This window comes from Caenorhabditis remanei, chromosome III (assembly GCF_010183535.1).
Source record: "Caenorhabditis remanei strain PX506 chromosome III, whole genome shotgun sequence".
NCBI classification, from domain to species: Eukaryota; Metazoa; Nematoda; class Chromadorea; order Rhabditida; family Rhabditidae; genus Caenorhabditis; species Caenorhabditis remanei.
In genome coordinates, this window is record NC_071330.1 from 10320994 (window position 1) to 10345013 (window position 24020).

The 24020-nt window shown below is 38.0% G+C and overlaps 2 protein-coding genes across 2 annotated transcripts; both read left to right on the plus strand.

Annotated features, from left to right (window-relative positions):
* Window positions 1-10183: 10183 nt before the first annotated feature.
* GCK72_010516 (uncharacterized protein) lies at window positions 10184-11817 on the plus strand (the record flags this gene model as incomplete). Its single annotated transcript, XM_003110973.2, has 6 exons — window positions 10184-10370; window positions 10418-10548; window positions 10607-10731; window positions 10788-11251; window positions 11343-11617; window positions 11680-11817. The coding sequence occupies 6 exons, from the start codon at window positions 10184-10186 to the stop codon at window positions 11815-11817; spliced, it is 1320 nt and encodes a 439-aa protein (XP_003111021.2).
* A 276-nt stretch (window positions 11818-12093) lies between these two features.
* GCK72_010517 (uncharacterized protein) lies at window positions 12094-17617 on the plus strand (the record flags this gene model as incomplete). The annotated part of the gene is made up of 19 exons (XM_053727908.1): window positions 12094-12278; window positions 12322-12463; window positions 12511-12600; window positions 12744-12916; window positions 12963-13402; window positions 13448-13596; window positions 13640-13774; window positions 13824-13973; window positions 14022-14355; window positions 14400-14641; window positions 14689-15198; window positions 15246-15347; window positions 15392-15834; window positions 15879-15947; window positions 15993-16115; window positions 16160-16521; window positions 16565-16671; window positions 17244-17413; window positions 17470-17617. The coding sequence occupies 19 exons, from the start codon at window positions 12094-12096 to the stop codon at window positions 17615-17617; spliced, it is 4074 nt and encodes a 1357-aa protein (XP_053587485.1).
* Window positions 17618-24020: the final 6403 nt, after the last annotated feature.

A 24020-nucleotide genomic window follows, 5' to 3' on the forward strand; every position in this document is an offset into this window, starting at 1 on the left:
AACTGGGGTAAAAACTTCTTCTCTTCAAAAAGATATCATCAAGTCTGAAGACCCTTTTGTCGCTGTGAAGGTCCGCGAGGAGACAAAAAGACGCGAACTCATGGATAATCCGTTGATGAAAATGAGATTGCAAAACATGCTGAAAACCATGATGACTTCGAAAAATGAAAAGAACAAAGACAAAAAAGATAAAAAGGACAAAAAGAAGAAGAAAAAGAAAAGGTCGAGAAGTTCTTCGAGCTCAAGCAGTGATGATGATGTTCAGCGATCGAAAAAGAATAAACGGTCACCATCTTCTAAAAGGAAAAGAAGAATGAGCGATCGAAGTCCAGAATCAAAATATGTTAGTGGAAGAGATATCAACTCTGGCCGTGGCGAAAATAGTAAAGTGCGACATCGCTCTAGGTCGAGATCAGTGGAAAGAAGCAGGAGGAATCAACGGTCAAGATCGAGGTCGATTGAAAAAATCAGAAGGAGACATCGATCGAGATCGAGATCTATTGAAAAGAACCGAAAAGAAGTTGAGCGAGGAAGATCTCGTTCGTTTGATAAGAACAGGAATAGTCGACTGAACTCAAGGTCACCAAAACGTAATCCTTTGCGCTCCAGACATAGCGAGAGAAACCCGTCGTCAAAACATCATTCAAGGAGTCGAAGCCCGGATAGAACACGCAGGAGTTCGACGTCTCAAAGACAACATAGGGCAGGAAGTGTCGAGCGCAATCGTTTGCCAGCAAAACGTTCCAGAGAAGAGTTCCAAAAATCGCGTTCTCGTTCGAGATCTTCAGACCAACCGTCTTCATCAAATAAGAATGGGTCAAGGAAGTTTGATTCGCACATACCACGTCACTTGCAAAGAAGGCACGATTCAGTAAGTAGTGAAGTTAATTTCTACAATGTTGATTGTTTTCAGAGTTCTGATTCTGAATCAGATCATAAAAGTCAAAGAAGGCAAAAAGGAAGTGATGAAGAAAAAGATGACGCGAAAAAGAAATCCTACGGATTGGTTGAGGTTTGTTTATTTTTCTTTTTTTGTAAAAATCTAGTATCTTGGACATTGTTTGGTGGCCACGTAAATGAGGAGAGGCCTGCCGGATGAACTGCCGAAGGCGGGGCAGACAAGTTAGTTAGTAATCATTCGTTTTCAGATGAGGAAGCGGACATCAGAAGAACGAGAAGAAGAAGCAAAAGCACCAATCAAAGAGTACAAGTTGATCAAGATACCAACTGGGCGAGGCGGTAACAACATCACAAAGCAGCGAGAAGCAAGAAAAGCTTTGACCGACGAGGAAAAGGCTGCTCGTTTAGCTGAAATGGAGGCAAACGTGAAATGGAGGGAAGAGATTCGAGAAACTAATGTCGCTAGAAAAAGGGTTGAAGATGAAGAAGAAAAAGAAGAAGCTGACAAAACTGGATATGCTCCCTCTTTCATAAGGTTGGTTTTGAAAATCTGAAACTGAAAAGTTCAGAGAGGTTCAATAGAGGATAAAGAGTTGATGAAAGGAATTGCTCATTGAGCCTCCAAGTTTTATTCTAGCTGTAGTATTTTACGAAAACGGGAGACTCTTCATAGAACTTCCTCGCTAGTCTCTCCTTCTTTCTTCTTTATTCACGCTGGTCGTATGATGTCCTTGAATGTGTGACTATGAAGAGACGCAGGCTGTTAGACTCACATTCTTCACATCAATACTCTTTTCAGAAGCCAAATGCGTGAGGCTTGTGATGACATGACTGTCGAGAAGCGACTTCAGAGCAACAAACGTGGTGTGCAACGATCTCACGGGTACATGGATCGTAGTTTCGCAAAGAAATGATTTCCTTCTCGTTAATATATGTAATTGTTTATAAATTTGTTGATTGCTCATTGTTTGCTCCCCATTTTTATTTCTTCTCACGGTTTCCATCCGATATAGTATCTTTACCACTTGCTTATATTTAAATTGTCGAGCCGGATTTATATATCTTTAACTCCAGAATCATGTACAACGGAGGATACGGAGGCTCCTCCACCTTCAGAATTCAGGATTATGCTCCTGTAGATCCACTGAGTGAGTTATTACTGTTTTGCAACCAATAATACCTTTTTTCAGACGGTTTACAAGGAATGGTGCCACCCCAGACACCCACACAGAACACGGCACAGCAACCTGCCATTGTTCCGAATAGGAATTCACAGCCAGGCCCGTCTGCAGTACGTGATGGGCTATTAACGTCCGGAAAAAATGTTCCCTCAATCATTTACCGGAAAATACGGCGAAAATCGAAAAAAAAACTTTTTCCGGTAAATGAATCGAGGGAAGAAGCGTTTTTTCCGGAGGCGAAAAGCTTTATTATTTTCACTTTTTTAGTGTAGAAACACGTCATAAGATTTTCAAAAGCGTTAACATTTTTCAGACCGGCACACCAATGAATCGCACACAGTCATCGGGGAGAGATGAGAATCCCGCTAGAGACGTAAGTATATTTTGAAATTTAAATTTATTTACAAAAAACACAATTTATAGGGTGGTGGAATCAGGCGGCATATGAGCACAGAAGAAATGAGACGAGAGATTGCAAGGAGTGTTCCGTATATTCCAACTCCGATTAATGTAAGTTGAATTGAATGAATATTCCCCTCTTAATCTGTGAATGGTCTATTGGTTATGCACTATCCTCACATTTATTTTATTCTTCCACTGTACATGTTGTCATTATATCTCTTGATCATATAATGTGAGATGAGAAAAAATCCATCCTGTTGGTAAAGAAAGTAGAACATCAGTCAGTTTGTGCGGATACAGTGCCAGTATCAATCGGACATCACATTCACTCCCCTAATATTTCTTTACTGTGTCGCTTATTCCGTGTGGTCTTCTTCAGAATACCTCTACCGGTGCTGGAAGCTCGGCGACGCAGCCAAAGCAATCACAACGTCCTACGCAACAACGCAATGCGGAACCCAGGGACACTCGACCTTCTGCCGCTCGAAAAAATGCATCCGCTAATTCAAGTCCTACTTATCAGCAACAACAGCGAATTGAGAAACGAAATTTGCCAAACATGCAGAGCAGTTTCATGCCGATGATTCATCAACCACCTCTTCCAAATCAACATGGCACAGGCAATCCAGCGAATAATGCTCAACTGAACCCCGGAAATTCAACTTCAAACATAACACTCAATGCTTTGGCTCAAATGCCAAGAATGTTGGTGCCACCACCACAAGTTCAAATGAACGTTCAACAACAGGTTCAAGGACAGAATATGCAGAGACCACCAGGTCAAATGCCTATCTCTGATGCGTCCAGAATATATCGGGTTCAACAAAATCCCGACATTTATGTGTACTTGGAAAACCATCCTAGCTGTAATACCCATGTTATTGTTAACAATAATATAGTGCCATTAGTGGATTTCGTGGAGAGCATTCCCGTTTCGGGATTTGCCATAACAGAACAGGCCGCTTTTCAACTCCGAATTCGACTACCACCGGGCCATCGGTTACGTCTGATCGGAGGCCAATTACCCTTGTGGCCTTTAGGGGCTGCGAATCCGTCTGGTCAAAGAAGGCAACAGCCACAAGTTCCCAATATTCCAGGGCAAGGTGCTGGAACCGCAGTCATTTCTCGAGGCCCACCTCCCAACCTGTCGCAACAGAATGTCCCCGGTGCAGCAGTTCTTCAAAGAAACCCTCAGCAACAAGGGTTCCCTCATCCAGCTGGAGCGCAACAATTACCAGTCCCTTTTGGTCAACAAAATCACCATCCAATGCAAATGATCCCGAATGGAATGTCGCAAGAACAACATATTCAGTTTTTACAAATGCAACATTTGCAACAGCAGAATATGTTGCGACAACAGCAGCAACATCTGCAACAGAATCAATTGCGTCAACAACAGGAGGCACAACAACGACATCAGCAGTCACAGCAACGTAATCAATTACGTCAACAACAGGAACAACAACAGCATCAGTTACGTCAACAACAAGAGCAACAACAACGCCAGCAGCAACTACATCGACAGAATCAACAACTGCAAAATCTACCACCACGTCAGCAGCCACATAATCAACAGCTGCAGCAACACCCTCCGGAATCCAGACAACAACCTGCACCCCCAAACGTACCTGGCACCCAACTTCAATCGCAGAACCTTCCTCTTCCTGTACCGCCAACGCCAGTTTTGACAGATCAATCTGGACTAAACGGATCTATCGAGACACCAATTGTGTCGATTCTGAATATCGGTATTTCAGCTGACGAACCACCACCACCTTGTGCGTATACCCCTTCGCCCACTTCATCATCACCTCAGGCAGAAGAGGCAGCTGAACTGAAGCCAGTTGTGCACCATCAACGCAAACCAACAAAAAAGAAGAAAGTGCCTGGTAAGTTTGCATAGCAGTATATAAGACTAGATTATTTTTTTCAGAAGTTATTACCATAGACGATGATGAGCCTCGACGAGTTCTTATCAAAACAGAGCCTTTGGATGCAGTTGTATCTTCGACATCTGAAAGCGTTTCGAATGTGCCATCTAGTTCTGCATCAACTCGTCTTCCTCCTAATATCAAACAAGAACGCAATGAAGAGGCAACATGCGCCCGAAACTATCAACGACCTGACCAGCAGGAGCAACCTCAGCAACCGAGATCAGCTGCAAATAATGTTTCTGTTAAGACAGAGCCTGTTCAGCCTGTAGAACCTGTAGAACCGCAACAGGAGGAATTGAGTAACAGAGAATTGACGTTAGAACTGAGACGACTGAAAGCGGTGCTCGATGCGAAAATCGAAAAAGAAAGAAAGCAAACCGAAATAAATAGACTTGCTGAGAAACAAGTGGAAGAACTGAGGATTAAGAACTGTGCACTACTAGAAGAACTGCAGAGAGCGAAGGACGCCCAAAATAGACATCAAATCAATCCGGAAGAGGTCGAAACACCTGGCCCAGTGGAAATAAAGATCAATGTACAAGAATCACAAGTTAGCACTAGTGAACAATGCATTCAACCACCGGCTATTTCGCCACTTTCTGAAGCATCAAGATCACGTACTAGTTCTGTAGGCTCTGACATTTTAGCGATGCGTCCCAGAAAGAAGATTATCGAAGAATCTGAGGACGATGATGAGATGGAAAATACTACTCATAAGAAACCAGGAAACTCTGCCAAGAGATCTTTTGCTTTCTCGACGAGACCTAAAAATCAGCGAGAAAAACGACCTGTGACTTATGAGGAATCCGATGATGAAATGCCGACCAGCAATAAGAAAAAGAGATTGAATAAAGAATCTTCTGATGACGACGATGATGATGATGAGTGGGATGACGGTGCAACTATCTCTACTGATGACGATGACAATTTCAATGCTCGAACTGATAGAAGTGATGATGATGACTTGAGCAACTTCATTGTGGATGATGGAGATGAGATCGAAGAAGAAGAAGAAGATAGCGAAGATTCTGATCAGGATGATAGAACACGCAGAAGTGATCGGTATTCTAAAAGCAGCAAGAATGATAGAAAAAGTCAAACTCCGAGAAGCAAAAGTCCAACTCCAGTCAAAAAAAGAAGAGATTCTCCCGTTTGTTTACCGACAAGAAAAGGAAAGTCAAAAAGTGTGGATGAGCACAGAAACAGTTCAGAAGCAGGACCATCGACCCCGTCTAAACCGATGACGTCAGAGGAGAAGAAAGCAGCGTCGCGCCGAAAATCGATGAAGACCAAGGAAGAAAATCGAGAAAAAGTACGGCTGGCGCAGTTAGAGAGAATGAATCAGTATCAGGCCAGAGTAGGTAGACGCACACGATGCAGTGAGCTGTCCGTCATTGATCCGCTGAATGAATCATTGAGCTTTACAATAAACCAATTTAATCGGGCAGTCAAGGTGAGGAGAAAGGAATGACATCTATTTATGTAACAAACGCTCTCCCCGCTTCACACATGTTCTACTCGATTGTCATGTACATATCCGATATATCATGTTGCTTTATTAATTTACAATCCTATACGGAATGCACCAATATGATTGAGAATGAGGTTTTTTTTTCAAAATACTAGTTATAGCTTGCTCGTTGAAAAAAAGAAGACAGATGTGACAAAAACTTTGCTATTCCAGGAAACCCCGAAGAGCAATGAACGGAGCTCTCGAGAGGAGCAGCGAAAAGATAACAGACGAGAAAAAGCGGTTCAGTTAAATGTAATACAACAACCCATGAAACTAAGAAACCATCTGATCAGTTTCAGAAACGTGCAACACCATCTGTATCTGATGATAGGGACGACGACGGCGTTCACATACCAGCTAAGAGAACTGCTCATGCAAATTCAGTACCAGGGGGGTCTAGAGATCGTCCAACAACTTCAAAGCCTCCTCTCTCGAAGAATCGTCCAAATCAAGCTGAAATAGAAGCGAAACGCCAAAAAGAATCGGCTGATAAAAAGAAGAAGGATCGTGAAGAATACAATTCACTCAAGGCGAAGGTACCTGTTCAGTATTTTCATTTCCTCCATTTTTACAAAACTCATTATAGAAGTCACTAACGGATCTAGAGAAGTTTCGAATGAATAAACTGGAAAAGTTATTAAACATAAACCAAGTTTCACGTCCAGCGGCAACATCTAAAGCATCTGGTTCAACTTCATCGAGCTTCAAACGAGTTACCATCAAGCAAGAAGTTGGGAGCCCAGTCAAAAGGCTACCTCCACCACCACCGCCGCCAGATTATCTTGATCCAACAAAAGGAAGAGTTAGTTACCTCTATATTAATATATTTATTGCCGGCTGTTTCAGAGTTTCGTCAAATTCAGAAAATGGGCCATCAATGCCATTCATAGTGCTCTTTTGGAAGGACATAAACCAAATCCTTCTGAAGAAGCACAGAGAATTGAGCTCGAGATTGCCACACTGCACCCTACCAATGAACAGAAGTATAGAACTAATGCTGCGCACAAAATTGAGAAATTACGGAAAGAATGCAATTCTGGAATCATCGAAGTCAACAAAAACGGTAAGTTATATCACAACCCCAAATAAGTAGATGAAAATTGTAAGGAGACTGGTGGGTAAAATGTGGTTGTGAAATACGAGGAAGTAGTGAGAAGCGCATAAAGTCGTTTACAAAACTCTGCAAACTTTGTGCATGTGTTTGCCGAAAAAATGGCTTCAGCCCGTATTCGCAGATATTCTTCTTTTCTGTTTCGCTGCGCTTGGCAACATGTTGCTGTCCCTTCTTTCTCATTTAATGTCTACACCCTTGGCTACCTCCAACAACAACGAAACGTTTCCCAGGCCTTTCTATTTCTTCATGTTTCGAACGAATTTGCGTCATACCAAAAGAAATCACACAATACGCACGCTTTCTTTCTTCTACTGTTAGATTATCTGCATTCAGTATGTTGTTCGAATCGATCACATAGAAGATACTTTAAAAATGCTGCCAATCAGGATTAATCACTTTTATTAGCACATAATCTGAAAGTGTTTTATGTGCGATACTGTAGGAACTTTTATTATTATTTTAAATTGGATAAATAACAGTTTCGAACTCCGCATATTTTAAACTAGCAATATCTCAGACAATAACGAAACGATTATATAGTTCATTGAATGACCCAACATTATTCTGCTCGTAGCGTCTGGTATCTCTCTGGTGTATCGTTGTCTGCACTCTCTTGCATTGTCATACTGTATACTCCAAGGCAAATGCGTTCTTTCCTATTTCAGTACAAGACCTTCCATGTATTTCTGTGAATGGTTCTTATATTCAAAAGTGTCTTTTCACATTAAAAAATTCACCGAATACGGGGAAAAACAGTCGCATGTTTTTTTTTTCATTCGATGATTCTAACATTCATTTCAATTGATATTTTTGACATTAATGAACTTTCTCACGCAAATCGAAGCCATGTGATTGGATTCATCGCACATTTGATAGTTCATATACCTTATCGATTCATACCTACACTCGTTTGTGCCGCTTTAATTCTCCTGTCGCATGTGTTTCTTCACGAGTCAACGCGACATTTTTTACTGATAACGGCAGTATGTGTTTTTGTTTATCGGCCGAAAGTTTAACCGTTTTGTTTTGTTCCTAGTCGTTCGTTCAAATGTACCCCAACGTCTGGGCGCGTTTTTCGAAAAGGTTCGCACCCTTCTTTCTGTCTTCTTCTCTCCGTATCTCATATTCAATTATCTCTTCTTTTGTATCAAAGTGCACGGTTTGCAGAGTGGGTACCTACCTTGACAATGTACTTTTCTTCGGGCTCGCCACCCTTTAGAAATATCAGTAATCAAATGGTTACGGTGGCTCCGCAACCACAAATGCAACCAACGCAGGATTACTGTTATGCTCCTTATATGAACTACCCTGTTTATTATCAAGAACCGGTTCCTGTTCCCATGCAATACTGGGTTGCTCCATCTCCGTGCTATATTAGTTATCCGAGCACTTCTTTTGATCCGGTCCCTCATTACTCGGAATATCCACAGTATGTATATCAACCATCACCACCAGCTCCACAACAAGTTTCAAGAACCCCAATACGAAGCAAGTTTAACAGACAAATACAATCAAAAAGTTTTTGTTTCACCACTAATTTTTTGAGTTTCAGCTGTTTCTCATCAACAAATCCTCACCGGTGTACCTAAGGAGAATTGTACTGTCGAAAAAGGAAGAAAAGTGCACATTGATCATCGCAAGATGACTTCAGAACAACTTGGTCCACTGCTTGAACCACTCAAAATGACCGAGGACGATCTTGAAAAAAATGGGTATCCACTGTTCAACAAACATCCAAAGAGAGCTACGATTGCGGAAAATCAGTATACTCAAAATAAAAAATTGTTCCTTGAGGACTATGATTTGACTCGTACATGCAGCAGATGCAACAAAGATTTTCGACTCAATCCTGACGGCACCATTATCCGCGAGAAAGATATCTGCCGATACCACAACCGAGGAAAATCCTCAAATGGAAAAAAAGGTTAGTAGTAACATTAGTGAGATTTTCAGTCTGATTTGTTTTGTTTGATTCAGAAACATTCCAAAAGCGCTACACCTGCTGTAATGAAGAAACTAAGTTCAGTCCTCCTGGCTGTAAATTCAGTGATGTTCATGTTTTCGACCAGCTTTTCAAAAAAGAGCTTACAACTTTTGTCTCTACCCCACGCCCTTCATCCCATAATGATCCAAGAACCAACAAGGTTATTCATATATTTTTTAAACTATGTTTTAATAACTGTTTTACATCTTTAGGCTTACGCTCTCGATTGTGAAATGGTTTACACGATCGCTGGACCTGCCTTGGCTCGTTTGACAATGGTTGATATGCAGAATGTGAAAGTTTTGGACGTTTTCGTAAAACCACCAACGGAAGTTATCGATCCGAATACGGAATTCTCAGGACTCACAATGGCAGATGTTCAGAAGGCAACAGATACACTCCAAACGGTAAGTATTCAAAACATTTTTTAATTAATGTTTCCATTTTCAGTGTCATCAAAAGCTTTTCAAGTTCGTAAACTCCGAGACTGTCTTAATCGGCCAATCTCTCGAGTCTGATTTCAAAGCGATGCGAATTGTTCACAAGAATGTGATCGATACTTCGGTTATTTTTTCAAGCAAATCGAACACCAAACTCTCATTGAGACTTTTAACCCTCACATATCTCAAGAGAATGATTCAAGGTGATAATGAAGATGCTGTTGGACACGATTCGTATGAAGACGCTGTTGCCTGTGTCGATCTCATTTACTTCGCGTTGAAAAACCCAGAAAATGTTTCCAAACTCAAAGCAATTGAAATGTGAACAGTAAAAATTCACATTTGTATTTTTATTTTCGATAATTGTACTTCAATCACTGAATTCAGATCTTCCCTATTAATTAAATTCTCGGTTTATTCTACTTTCTTCACTTTCCTCCCCATCTAATAATTTCCCTCGTTAATCTTGTAATACCTTTGGTTTTGCAATCGTATATTTTATCTGAAATATTGCTTCAGCATATTCCTGTTTTTTGCTTCTCTAGTGTAATAGATTTTGCTAGTTTTCAATCACATACTACTGGAGAATAAAATGTTGAATGGATTTCATTTTTGATTTAGTGTTTATTTAGAATAATGAATGGTTACAAGAAGCCGGATTGATTTTTGGATCGAGACAGAAAAAAAAACTAATTTATTAGGGAGAACATTCAGGATGTCAAAAATAATCGGAAAGATATCGAGAATACCGAAGACGTTGTATGAGCATAAAAAGAAGGCAATATTCATATCGTTTCTCGGATATCTTGGAGCTGATTGGGTTTATAGATGGGATAAGAACCAAGGAATAAGAAAACATTATGCCAATATTGCAGTGAAATATGGACAAAAAACTGTTTCGCGTTAGTTTAAGTCTTAAAACTTCATCAAAGTATCCAATTATTTCTAGCGGAAGACCGCCCGAAACGAATTTTCGTTCTCGTCAATGTCGAAGGAAATTCCAGAAGTTGTTTCGACGCATTCAATAAAAATGCTCTACCACTGTTCCTGTTGTCAGGAGTTCAAGTGGATGTTGTCAAAGTGAGTTTTACATTAAAAAAAAATACTCGGATTATTTTAATTGTCTCGTTTATTAAAGGCGGATAACGAAGCCCAACTTGAAGCGTTGGCTGGAGCCGTGGATACACAAGAAGCTGATGTTTTATACGTTGTGGGTGGAGATGGAACAATAGGAAAAGTGGTGACTGGGATTTTCAGAAATAGGTGGGGAACATCGAATAATCGAACTGTATAACCGAACTGTATAAGTCAATATTCAGAGAGAAGGCGCAACTTCCTGTCGGTTTTTATCCTGGCGGATATGATAATCTGTGGCTGAAACGAATGATTCCGACTGTTTTCGAGAAATCAGAAGACGTTCGACATGCATGTGAATCTGCTATGGCCGTCATAGAGGATCAGAAGCAAAGTGTATTTGCTTTTGAATTGACAACGGAAAACTCTGAGGTGGCACCTGAATACGGTCTCGGAGATGTTAGTGCTGGATGGTTTAGACAAATTGAGGACACTCGCAAGAAGTTTTGGTACTTCTCTGTGATCAAAAGACGGTGGGCCTACGTTTGGGAGATGCTGAAAAGATCACCACGTCCAATTGAATGCCACGTGGAGTATGAGGAGACGTGCTCAGGATGTGAGAAGTGTCGACCGAAACCAGTCATTCAGGCACCAACATGGAGATGGTGGCACGTGTTGACTGGGACACCGAAGTATAAGAATAATGATGGTAATTTCATATAATGTCCTCCTTTTTGCATAGCTCAGCTAATATTAAATTGGTTTTTCTTTCTCATTACACATACTGTATCTTCCTTCAGCACAAAAAGACTACACTGGAATTATTAACGTCAAGTGTGGAGAAAAGCACGAGATTGATGCAAAAGGTGCTGAACTTCTGATTGAAAACGAGCAGATGAATGATTACTCGCAACTTCGTTTCCGAATGGGCGGTAATGACATTGGACGGTTTGGAGTGGTATCTGATGGATTGAAGCGGTGTTCGAAGAATATTGTCGGAAGAAGTACCGATGAGAAGTTTTATAACACAGACATTCTGGCAAATTCTATTTCTTTTAAAATTACATCTCTACCGGTAAGTACATTTTGAATCGGGGATAACGGTAAAATTTCATTTCCAAATGATAACTATTTCAGTCGTACATTCATCGCCTCTACATCTCCAGTAATCCAACACCAAAAGATGCTGAGCTGACAGACAGAATAATTACAATCCGTGGGACTCAAAAGAAACTCGATGTATTCTTCCCAACTAGCATCCGTTTGGAATTGTAAAACTCTAGATAATTAGGATTTAGATTAAAAATTGTTGACCCTATTTGTTTGTTTTTAATGTTTCCGTTTCATTTTATAAGCTTAATGAAGATTAGTATGTTACACACAAGTTTTCACTTTTCGTCCCTCATAAAATCGTTTTCTCGAGTTGTTTATTTAAATGAGAGCAGAGAATTGGCAGAAGGAAATATAAACAAGTCATTCAATCGATAAATTTTATAATCGCTATTCAATCTAATGATTAATAATTGTTCGAATTCTTATTTTTCAGATTTTATGACCGAAGTTGAGTTTGAATGGAACGAATCAAAATTACAAGCCTTATCTAATATTCTTCCGAAATGGGCGTCTGGAAATATCGAAAATCCCATAGAACTTGAATCAGTTCAATTAGAAGCTGAAATAAGATGGCTCACAAATCGTTCAGATACAGTTGGAGTCAAACAAGAGTTCAAAAGATTGTAAGATTTGCAAATTAAAACAAATGTTTGAGAGTGTTTTCAGATTGAATACTTCATTTGATCCATTGATGGATTATGAAGAACATCAGAAAGTGAAAGAAGAAATATCATCCGGGAAGAACAATTTTAACTGGATTTCAGACTGGTATAAAATTGCAGAAAAGTTGTCTATCTCACACATAGATGTAAATTTTTTAAACCAAGTTTCATTTAACACATCTTGATTTTTCAGAAAAACACCAATACAGTCACATTTCGACGACTCCAAATTCTTCCAAACGTTTTGCCCATCTTAGTCATAGCTCATACAGCTCCTCAAAATGTAATTATTATTTACGGGAAGCGACAAAGTTTAAAAGAAGAAATTGATCTACAAACTATTCTTCGCCATTCTTACAGCAATATTCCTGATGGAAGTTTACAGGTTTGAACATTATAAATTATATAAATTTTCCTTCAATTCAGACAGTCCACTTTCTATCCAAAAACCTTCTGGATTTGTACTCTCAATTGTTCTCGAGGCAAATAGCACCCGAATTCAAAACAAAACATTTTCGGTGTTTGCCTTCTCTTTGGCTTCAATACAATGTGGTTGGACCGATTTTAGATAAAATTGAAGGAGATCATCAGTCGAAAATGTAAGCTTTGTTTATTATGAAAAAAAAACGTTTTTAATATTTTAAGTACCGTAATTCCATTGGACGAAGCTACTGCAAACTGGGTCAAAAGGAAATGGACGAACTATGAGTACTTGACTTATCTCAATGAGATAACTGGGCGAGTGAGGGGAGAAGTTCACAATCATCCGATATTCCCATGGGTCTGTGATTTCACATCTGAAAATTCGGGATTTCGACAGTTGAATCGGACAAAATATCGATTATGTAAAGGCGACGATCAACTGAGAGAAATGTATTCTCGTGAACCATCTCATCATGTTCCTGAACTTCTTTCCGACATTGGCTATATGGTGTATCGTGCTCGCGTTGAATCGAAAGAGAAATTGTGTCGTCATGTACGGAGAAAATGGGTTCCAGAAGAGTATCCATCAACTATGAGTCGAATGTTTCAATGGACTCCAGATGAATGTATTCCAGAGTTTTACGATGATCCCTCTATATTCAGTAACAATTAGTCTGTGATAACAGTCATAAAGTAATATACTGCAGAATCTTGTCACCCGGATATGTCAGATCTCCGTTACCCAGAATTTGTATCCTCCCCTGAAGAATTCATTATTTGGCACCGGAAAATGCTGGAGGATGAAGAAGTTTCGATGAATCTTCATAGATGGATTGATTTAGTTTTTGGATTCAATGTTAGATCTGACCTTTTTTTTAATATTCCTTTTTTGTTTTCAGCTTTCTATAGAAGACAGTAAAAACTCCCTGAACCTTCATCTCTGCTTTGTTGAGAAAAATCGTCGAGGTCTGCGAACAAACGGAATGGTTCAACTTTTCAATAGACCCCATCCATCAAGAATCCCGTCGAATTATGTATTGCTCTTTTGTTAAAAAATATATGTTATATAACAAATAAGTTCAGAATCCGAAAAGCGACTCTTATCATCTTCAAATGGAATCTTTTGGATACGGAATGAAAGTGGATCTACAAGAGAAGACAATTGAAGATGTCGAAGAAAGTGTTGATGAAGACAGTCATTGCCAAATGTTTCAAAAAATAAAAAAAGTTCGAGTAAGTGAAAAATTCATTCTCCTCCAGCGAAAACGAGACTAATTTCAGCGTCTTCGTCATAAAACATATTTTTCGTCGATGGTTTCTTTGATGGAAATGATGGCCCAAATCGTGTTAGCTCCACATTTAGTTGGTCGATTCGACGACCCTAATCATATCCGTCGATGTATTCGTCTATTCGCGTATCGAATTCCAGTCAACTACCGAAAACTTTTCGATTTTCTTTTGAATTTGAATCAAGATTTCCCAGATTGTGATGAATTTGCATTCTTCCTCTCCGTACGACTTAATATTCCAACGACAATTTCCAATTTTTCAGAAGAGTTTTCTAAATGTGTCTCTCTACATCTATTGAGAAACTTGGATGTAATCCCACCGTTTTGTAAGAATTATAGGTTTTTTGTCATCTAAATTTCAACTTTTCAGCAAAACGATCACAATTATTACTGATAAAAGAAGTGGAAAGTTTAAAGAAGTCGATTAGATTATGTGATCATATGGAACTATGTGTAGTTGCTGCATTTCAACAACTACTGGAAGATGAGGAAGCATGTATTCAAGCAGTTCATCGATTGATGCCTGTAATTACAAGAAGTTTGAGTCAATCAGCACTTGAAGATCTTATTAATCCAATGATTGAACTGATACAATGTGAAACTTCAGTTAAAGTAGGATTTCAGTTATAACTTCCCACAAATCATGTGACCAATTTCAGCTTCTCGATCGTCGCTTCCTAATGCACGTTTCCATTTGTTATGGAACTCATACATTCTTAGATCTTTTCCTCCCACCGATTGTTGAAGCAAGTGCATCAATGAACTGTGACAGATCAGTTGTTGCAAAAGAGAGCATCATGTGGCTTGCGAAGCGATATGGACCAGTGATCTGTGCCAAATTTATTTCTTCAAATCTTCTCCGGATCATGGCTAGTTGTTACGAAGGATTCGAGTTGGTTGGATTTGATCAAGAACCAAAATCAGTGTTTGGTGTTATCCTTCAAGGAGACGAAACATGTTCTAGAATCGAATCATTGCTGTCGGAAATAGTGCTGACCTACACTGTCACATTCATCACTGTTCAATTTCTTCCTTTCTGTGTTGATCTCATCGAACAATTTCACAAACGACCATCTGTCCAACTCGAGCCAGGACTTGTATCCGTGTTTCGAATAGTTGAACTTTCGATTCGATCCATGTCCGATCATCAACTTATGAATTACTTGGAGGTACGATTTAAACTGAGATCCCTTCCAGTTTCACTTTTTTCTTACAGGAGTTCATCATACAAAAAGTGATATATCGAGTACTCACCATTCTCCTTGATGTCAGCTTTCAATTCTCGTCCGTCCGAGTGCGTAACATTGTCATTTGCAAGGTATTTATCAGAAATCTCTTCAATTATTTTTATACAATTTCCAGGTTTGTCAACTTCTCCACTCGATAACTCAAAAAATTGGAACAGAGAACTCTAGAATCTACGCAAGTCAACCTTTCAAACTGATCTTCTCAACATTCAGTGAAATATATGAAACAAATGAAGAATTGAGAATAAATGTGAGACGAAGAAGTCCTGAAAATACTCTCTTCGAAGTTCCATTGTGGATGGTTGAAGATGTCGTTGACAAATTTGCCAAAGAGTGGGGAGTCCCATTTCTCTCTTCTTTTTGTGACGATCCTGCATTTTTGATTCCATTCATATCAAATACGGTATCGTCCTCTCCAAATATAACATCACAAATGGCCCATTCGCCTCCTTCTTCATTCACAGCATACTCTCTTGGAAGCATGTCTTCTGGAAACCGTCTGTTTTCTTTATCTGCTTCTAGTCCTGTCAGTTCTGCGAACAGTTTAGGCGGCCTCAGGTAATTTCTTGTTTCGTAGAAGAGGAGAACTTCTTATGTTGCAGCTTGTGCGATTCTGGATCATTGAGTGCTGTTTGGTGTGCTAGGGTTTCAGCAGCTGTTTGCGGAGTCGAGTTGGTTTTTGAAACGTTTTGAAGTACCTAAAACTGTTTTTGTAGCAATTACCGATTCGATCATTTATCCCTTTGTAACTTCACTGGTCATCAGGAAAGAATCAGAAAGCTCGCTGCAATATCAAATGAAAACTCTTTTGTGTCAGCTTCGTCAGACAAAACTGTCAAGTAAGCACTTCCTTAATTCATTTGTTATGAAAGTCTTATTCCAGACTCTGGTCTATAAAACCGGAACAAGATGAGATTGGTTGTCAATGGACATATCCAAATCACACTCGATCTGTACACGATGTCACAATTCTGGCTGATAATTCAATTGCCTCCACCGATGGTGTCCTTCATGTATGGGATCCATTTAGAACTACACTGCTGGCACAATTAGAATGGGACTCGAAAGAGGGAAATGGTGGAAATATAATGAGAATTGAGAATGTCGATCGACACATTCTATCGGCTATTTGTAGTCTCCATTCCACTGTTAAACTATTCGATAGTAGAGTTGGTGGATGGACGTGTGAATTGAAAGTGTCTCCTGGACCTGGATTAACAAGAGCAATTACAGTCAGAGATAATGGTTTGTATTAATTTTTTGATTCTCATCTCAATATCTTATTCAGGAAACAAAATGGCAGTTGCTCTCTCAAACGGAACTCTCGCAATTCTCGATGCACGAAACGGAAAGATCAATGCTCTTGCTCAAACGAATTCCACGCACACCGTTTCGGTTTGTCATCGTTTTTCTCACTTTTCTTGACTTCTAAATTCCGAAGTAGGAATAAAAAATGAGTTCCGATATCCAGAGAACAACTTTATCATCAAATGAATTCAGAATTTCTCGAATTTAGAATATAGGTATTATGGGATGTATGGATTTCAAATGATCTTGTTTTGTTGTTCATTTGTTTCATTGGTTTCGTATTGACAGAAGGGAACGAACGCGGGCAGAAGTTAATTAGATGGTTTTAGTGGTTTAATTTATAGTGTTCCAATCCCATAAATGAGACGGAGAAAGGGAGAATTAAATATTCCTATAATACTGAATTCATAGTTAAAAAACATAATTGTTACAATTTTCAAACAATGATCTGCGCTTTCTTTTATTATCGGTTCACGACACTGTGCCGGGCGAGTTAGGGGCATATCTAATTTTTAAGAATGGTCTCGTAGTTGAACAAGTGAAAAACAATAGTTTCTTACTGTAAAATTGGTTTTCAACTACGATACCATTCTAAAAAAAATTCCGGCATCGTGAACCGATAATATTTTAAGATCCAAGAAGCTTAATATATTTTCCAGGTGAACTGGCTGAGTGATTCCCGACTTCTCGTGTGTGATGCTGATGAATGTGGAGTTTTTCTGGAAACTAACCCGAGAGCTCACATTGTCCGAAAACTTCAAGATCCTGTAAGCGCTGCAGTTCTGACCGACAACTCTTTGGTCACTCTCCAAACTGGTTCCATGCTCAGGTAATTGCCGCTTCTTCCTCCTTCTCCTCTTCATCTTTTAATTATAATGTCTTCAGAGTGTACCGAAATAGTGGAGAGCTCCAAATAGAAACTAAGATCCGCCCTGATGAATTACCAGGAACTCCCACTGCAGTTCTTCCGCTTCCCCTTAATTGCTCATATCTGATTGGTTCGAGTCATGGAGCAATTCGCTTGATGTGTTAAATAATCTGTAAATATGAATATTTTCTTTACGGCTTCATGTATATTCCTTCTCTTTCATATAATTTTTCCTACTTATTTGTGATTGAATTGTGTTATAACTTGTGATTCGTTTGAACCATTTTGAGCTTTTCGTTCCTCATTAAACAAATAACGAGTAACATTTGTCGAACTGTTCTTCCTCTTGTTCACACGAATCGGAAAAAATGACAAGAAGAACCGAAACACAAACAGTTAAAACTGTAGTTCGAGGTCATTTTAGTTCAGTGTTTCCATTGATGCTTAAAGGAGGACTGAAGTCATATTTTTTTATTTCAGATTATGATACTTCAAAAAATTCTGAGCAACTTTCATCATTGGAGCATGTGCTAAAAATCGCTCTAAATGCCCTAAATTCACGTTTTCCCGGCTCAAAAGGAGCCTAGGTGGAAGAGTTTTCACACGCGAATTTGTGCCCCCGTGTAGTCCTCTCGGACAAAATTATTTATTTTAATTTCTCGATGTTTCGTTTTCTTGCTTTTTTCAACAAATTTCCGTGTTTTTTTCACTTTATATCGTAAATAAAAGAAGAAAAACACGAAATTTTGTTGAAAAAAGCAAGAAAACGAAAAATCGAGAAATTAAAATAAATAATTTTGTCCGAGAGGACTACACGGGGGCAAAAATTCGCGTGTGAAAACTCTTCCACCTAGGCTCCTTTTGAGCCGGGAAAACGTGAATTTAGGGCATTTAGAGCGATTTTTAGCACATGCTCCAATGATGAAAGTTGCTCAGAATTTTCTGAAGTATCAGAATCTGAAATAAAAAAATATGACTTCAGTCCTCCTTTAAATTCTCGAGTCTAGATTTTTTCTAAGTTTTCTCATTGTAAATCTGATTTATACCACGACTCATTCAATTTCTCAGCAAACGCTCAAAATCCGAATTCCGAGTCGCCAAGAAGGATTAGATTAAGAGCTTCCGGATCAATGTGTTGACCTCATTATGCACGTTTTCGAATCTATTTTTATGGGAGAATCTCTGATATCATTTCTCAAAATAAATCATATATTAAGCTCGATTTAGAACGAGACACCCACATAATCTTTTGTTTAGTAACTTTCATTTTGAACCGGAAAAGGATTAGAAAAGATTTTGGGAAACGATTTCTTCAGTTTTTGATCCAAGGGAAAATCCCAGAAAACTGGTAAGTGATGGCTATGATATTTCTAGAAATTGAGTAGATCGAAAACTCAAAACAATTTGGAAAATAAAATACTGAGATGGATAGTTTCAGTTTCAAATACTTCACAGAACATGAAACTTCTGAAAACCCTACAGTATTCTAACCAATCTTAACAGCAATCATACTCATTTTAAACACCTTTTTGAAACTTCAAAAGAGAAATCTTAAATCAAGCTCACATCTTTACTGTTATAATTGTATCTAGATCCATACCGTTCTTATCCATTCTTTTCCATTTGATTTTCTCTGAGAACACTGCTTTCCATCGGATAAAAGAGGGGAGTTATTTCACTTCGATTCTCAAACCTATCGTCTTTACTCCCGGGTTCACGTACTTTTTAACTTTTTCTTTTTTCTCAGCAGTAAAATAAGTTGGAGTGTGTGTATTGCTGGGCGGGCTTCTTCTTCTTTTTGCCCCCCAATGAGCCAGTTGTCTGTTACCACTATCTTTCTCTATATCTCTCTTATCACATATCATTAAACCTCTGATCTATCCATTTGTCTGTCATTCTTCTCCCGTGGGCTCAATTGAGCTCTGTATCCCTTTCTATCTTCCTGTGACTCGTCAAATACATTTCCTCGTAGTTTTCTTTTTTGAATGGAACCTGCAAAGGAGTCACCTCTTCCCCCTCCTATAAATCTTTCGACCGCCCCTCCACGCCTCCATAATAAATGATATCAATTTGTATTCTCTCAACTGCTGGCTCAGTTTTTGAAGTCTGAGTTTACGAAGATCCACCCATTTCCCCTACAGCCGTTCTCCTCATAAATACCGTCTACAGATATCGCATTTTGATATATTTCGAAGTTTGTTAAATACTCTTTCCTTCTTCAAATCTACTCACTAATTTTCCGTTTCGATGCATTTATTTTCCTTTTCTTTTACTCTGTTGAAATGAGAATTTTCATGTTTTGAAAAAGCAAAACAAAATGGGTTTGAAATCGAACTTTTATGCTTTCTGAAAACTGTTTAAAGGTTAGCTAAAGGAGTACGGTAGTTCTACTAGTTTACAGAAATTGGAAATACGAATATGTAGTTTTCATCTACTCTAATGACTTCAAATTTTAATTTTTCTGGAATCACAGTAATCATTTCCGATGACTAGTATTCTCCCACACAATTCGAAATCTAACCTATTCATTGTCAGATGAGAATCACTTCCTAGTCTTTCTATTTTTTTCCTTTTTCAAATTTCAGACTTCCGTATTATTCATTGTCTGTTCGTTTTGATGATCTCCGAATCAGATTTATCAAGTTATTTGAATCCAAACTATAGCTATTCCGAACGTTTTGATGAGATTCTGAATAGGTTTCAACTAATAGGGGGAAACTAGAGAACACATGACTTTCTGCAGAATTTGTAGAAATAAGGAATCCAGGCGGAACACTTTTTGCTAATGATGACAGAGCTTGTGATAGAAACTTTGATTTGATGTTGCATTTTTGATTGGATTATTCAAAAGTTGAGATGAGTACCTTCTCTTCCGAATGATGGGTTTTCAAACCAAAATTTGCATATGAGATTTCAATACTTTTCCTTTTCAACAGTTTGGATCGATATCGCAATGTTTCGTTTATGAATTCTCACATTTTTCGTTTTTACCACAAATGTTTCTGACCCCTTAACCTTCTCGATAGTTTGGTTTCCATTCTAGTCTTGATCTTGCAAAGGAAAGAAAAAACGAAAAGAGAATTCCAAGAAAACCTTGGTCTTTCGCTCCATTTCCTCGTAATAAGTTCTTTTTTTTTTAAATATTTCTTTTGATTTTATTTCGTGATTTATAGACGTCGATTATTATGTTTCCAGTATAAATCAATCATCTGCTGTACAGAATTTAAAAATATATATTAACAACTCCATTTCGTACCCGTACTTTTTATCTTTCTCAATGGTTTATGCGATGTCAGATCTAGAAAAAATACTCCTGGAATTGCAGAATTCGAAAGTTACGTTTTCAAAAAGTGCCAAAATTCTCATCAACCTACCGTGCACATCTTTTGTTCTGTGTGTAATCAGAGACCACCGGGAATGTCTTGCTTTTCGTTTCACTGAAACTGTTACTTTCGCAGACAATTTCATTTCTCAGACATTCTTAAATGGAAGTATTAACTCTTATTTACGCCTATCTCCAAATACGTAATTTGATTGAAACTGATGTTGTGTCATCTAAATCTCTCCTATTTTTTTTATCCTTTCGATGGTGTCACCAACCAAAAAAACAAAGATATCCTCATTCTATGTGTGTCCCTCGGAAACAGTGACGGTCGAAAGTTGATCTCATTTTTAGATGACGTCCTTCATTCGCATCCATCCATTTCTCTTTTCCAATCATCAATCCGTTCCAATGATTTTGGCTCATTCCTCTTCTCCAAAATCCTATAAAACGCATCCTATTGGTTCTCTCTTCTTTTTTCTTCTTCGTTTTTCATTTCCCGTCAAAACTCGCTCGTAAAATAAAAATCAAGAAGCGGCAACCGATTGATTTCATTTTTCCAATTTATCTATTTTTGTTTCTCTCCACGAATTCTGAATTGAATTAGTACAAATATAGGAACACGAGATATATGGATGTCAAGATGATGCCAAGAAAATTACTAGGTTGTACTCGAAATTTCAGAAAATTATAGGCAACGAATAACGGGATTACGGTAGTTGAAAGTGCGTGTGACGTGTCTCCCAGCCTCCTACTCAATCAAAACTTTATTCGTTTTTTTCCTGATAAAAGAATAATTGAATTGATTTAACACAACCTACATCAAGTACACCAGATGGTTGGCTTCCTCGAGAAGCACCTGCAGTTTTTTCCGCTCTCGAGATCAGATCTTTTCTTATTCATCTCCAATAAAAATCGGAGATTTTCAAAGATTTGTTTTATTATTCAACCAACATTTAGTACTTAAATCGAGCACTTCTCCATTTCACCTGCTCTCATTTTATGTCAATTTTGATTCATTTCAAAAGGGAATGTAAAACGAAAGTTTTCTTTTCGAGTGTGCTCTTTTCTCTGTCCTTTTGAGTCCCAGTTTTGATTTTTTGAATTCTCTCAAATTTTCTGAGAATTCATATAAACTTCAAACTTGAAATGTTGAAACTAGTCGGGAAATTATATACTTTTAGATGGATAATTGTCTCTTTTCTTGAACTTTCCATTGGAAAGAAAAACGTGTGAAACGATAGTCATGACGAACTTGAGAAACTTCTTAGGAATTTCAAAAATGAAGACTTTCGTGCATTCTGAAACTTTCATTGAACAAGAGATAAATGAAGATTTTGTAACGTACTCCCGAACATAAACTTTTTAATTTCAACTTTCTTCAATTTTTCGAAAACTACAAAAATCTGCTCTCGTTGAGATCCTTTTTTGATAAATTTTGATTTTTTTTAAACTTCAAACGTCGTTTTCATTTATTTCAGATATATACATTCTCTCAGATGATGTACATTTTTAAGTATCCTGCTGAATTTCTGAATGTTTAATTCATTTTCTCCTTCTTCAATATTCAAACATCATCCATTCATTCATTGCTAACTACTTCCACTCAATCTTCTAGAGAATCATATATATATATATATATTCTCTGAAACTAATATATTGTTGATCTAAAAAGTCTGAAAACGATACATTATCTTGATCTCTACGAGGAGATTATATTCAACTTCCACTTCGTTTATCCTTATTTTTTCTCGATAATCCTTCTTTTTGCATCTTCTTTTTATGTTCTTCTTTAAAAATCAAGGCGATTCTTATTTTATTCTTTTTGTGTCTTTTCATCCAAAAAACCCGTTGTTTGTATCTGTTTCTATGGTGTCACATTGAATACTTGCCTTTCCTTTTCTGCTCTTTTTCCTGCTCTTGCTCTCTCTTTTTTTTCTTCATATTTACTATGTAGTTTTCTGTTGTTTGAGAGAAAAGAGAAGAAGAAAAGGGAAGAAAAAAGAATGAAAAGTGAAAAGAACACATTGAGAATAGGAAAAAACCCAAGAAAATAGTATGAGAGAAGAAGAGAATTAGAGATGGTGCCACGGCGAGTGGGATCAAAATTGGTTGCGTGGATCACTTTTGATTTATGAGCATTTGAGGAAACATTTCGAGGGTCCGAGGCTCTTTTCGGTGAGTCATCGGGTTCAAGAGTAATTGTGCACTCACCTGGAAACAAGAGGTTTCGTTTGCGAAATATGAATAGTTTTTGGGAAATATATGAACATGAGAGAGCAATTAAATAGTTGGGGAGTGGTTCAATTACCTGAAATTTGATGGGCTCTTGGCTAATAATTGGAAGATTTTGTTAATCTGGAGAACCATAAGTTTATTATTGAACTGCAACATCTCAACATGAAACCACTCTTTCAGATCTGTGCTTCTTCAGTGTTTTGTTAAAAGATCAGAACTAGGAAACATGGACAAGTTGTGGGAAGTCTGAAAAACTTCCTCTTTTGATATCAACTGCAAGAAGTGAGCATCAATGAATTCAGCATGATTAAACGTTTTTCTCGAAGATCCGCCTTCAATACCTGAGACAATTTCTAGAAAAAAACATAAATGGAAATTTGGCTTTCTGAAATTCATTCGTTCTTTCCCAAAATATTCTGTATTTTGATATCTGAAAAGTTTTAAATTAAACTCTGATTCTGTCGATTCCTGCTGCATCTCTCTTTAAACTTCATTCATTATATTTTCTTTTTTCACTGCGCCCACATTTCCATTCATTCTGTTTCCATTCACGTCATCTGATAGTGAGTGAAACAAAGCAAAATATACGTCAAAGAATACTCGAAAAACACCTGCTCCATTATCAGAAGTCTGAATAGAGTTGAAAATTAGTTCGATGACCGAAACTGAAAGTGAAAAAAGAGGATTCATCGAAAACGTATCTCTGTCAATTTCCTGAAAACTCATCCTCTTTATTACATTTTTTTTATTCCAATTTCCTTTCCGAACACCATATTTTATCTACTCAAAGCACATCACTATTTCATCTTCTAATCCTCTCCAAATCCTCCTCACAGAGAATTTTGATTTGATCTTGAGCTCTCAAAAAGTAGATCCTATAAGTCGGGAAAAAGGTGAAATTTTTGAAAACTTTTTGAAACAAGGTGCCAATTTTCTTTAATATTAACATCAAAACTATGTCCTTTTGGTGATAATTGATGCTTATTTCGTTTTGAGTTTCAGAAAAAT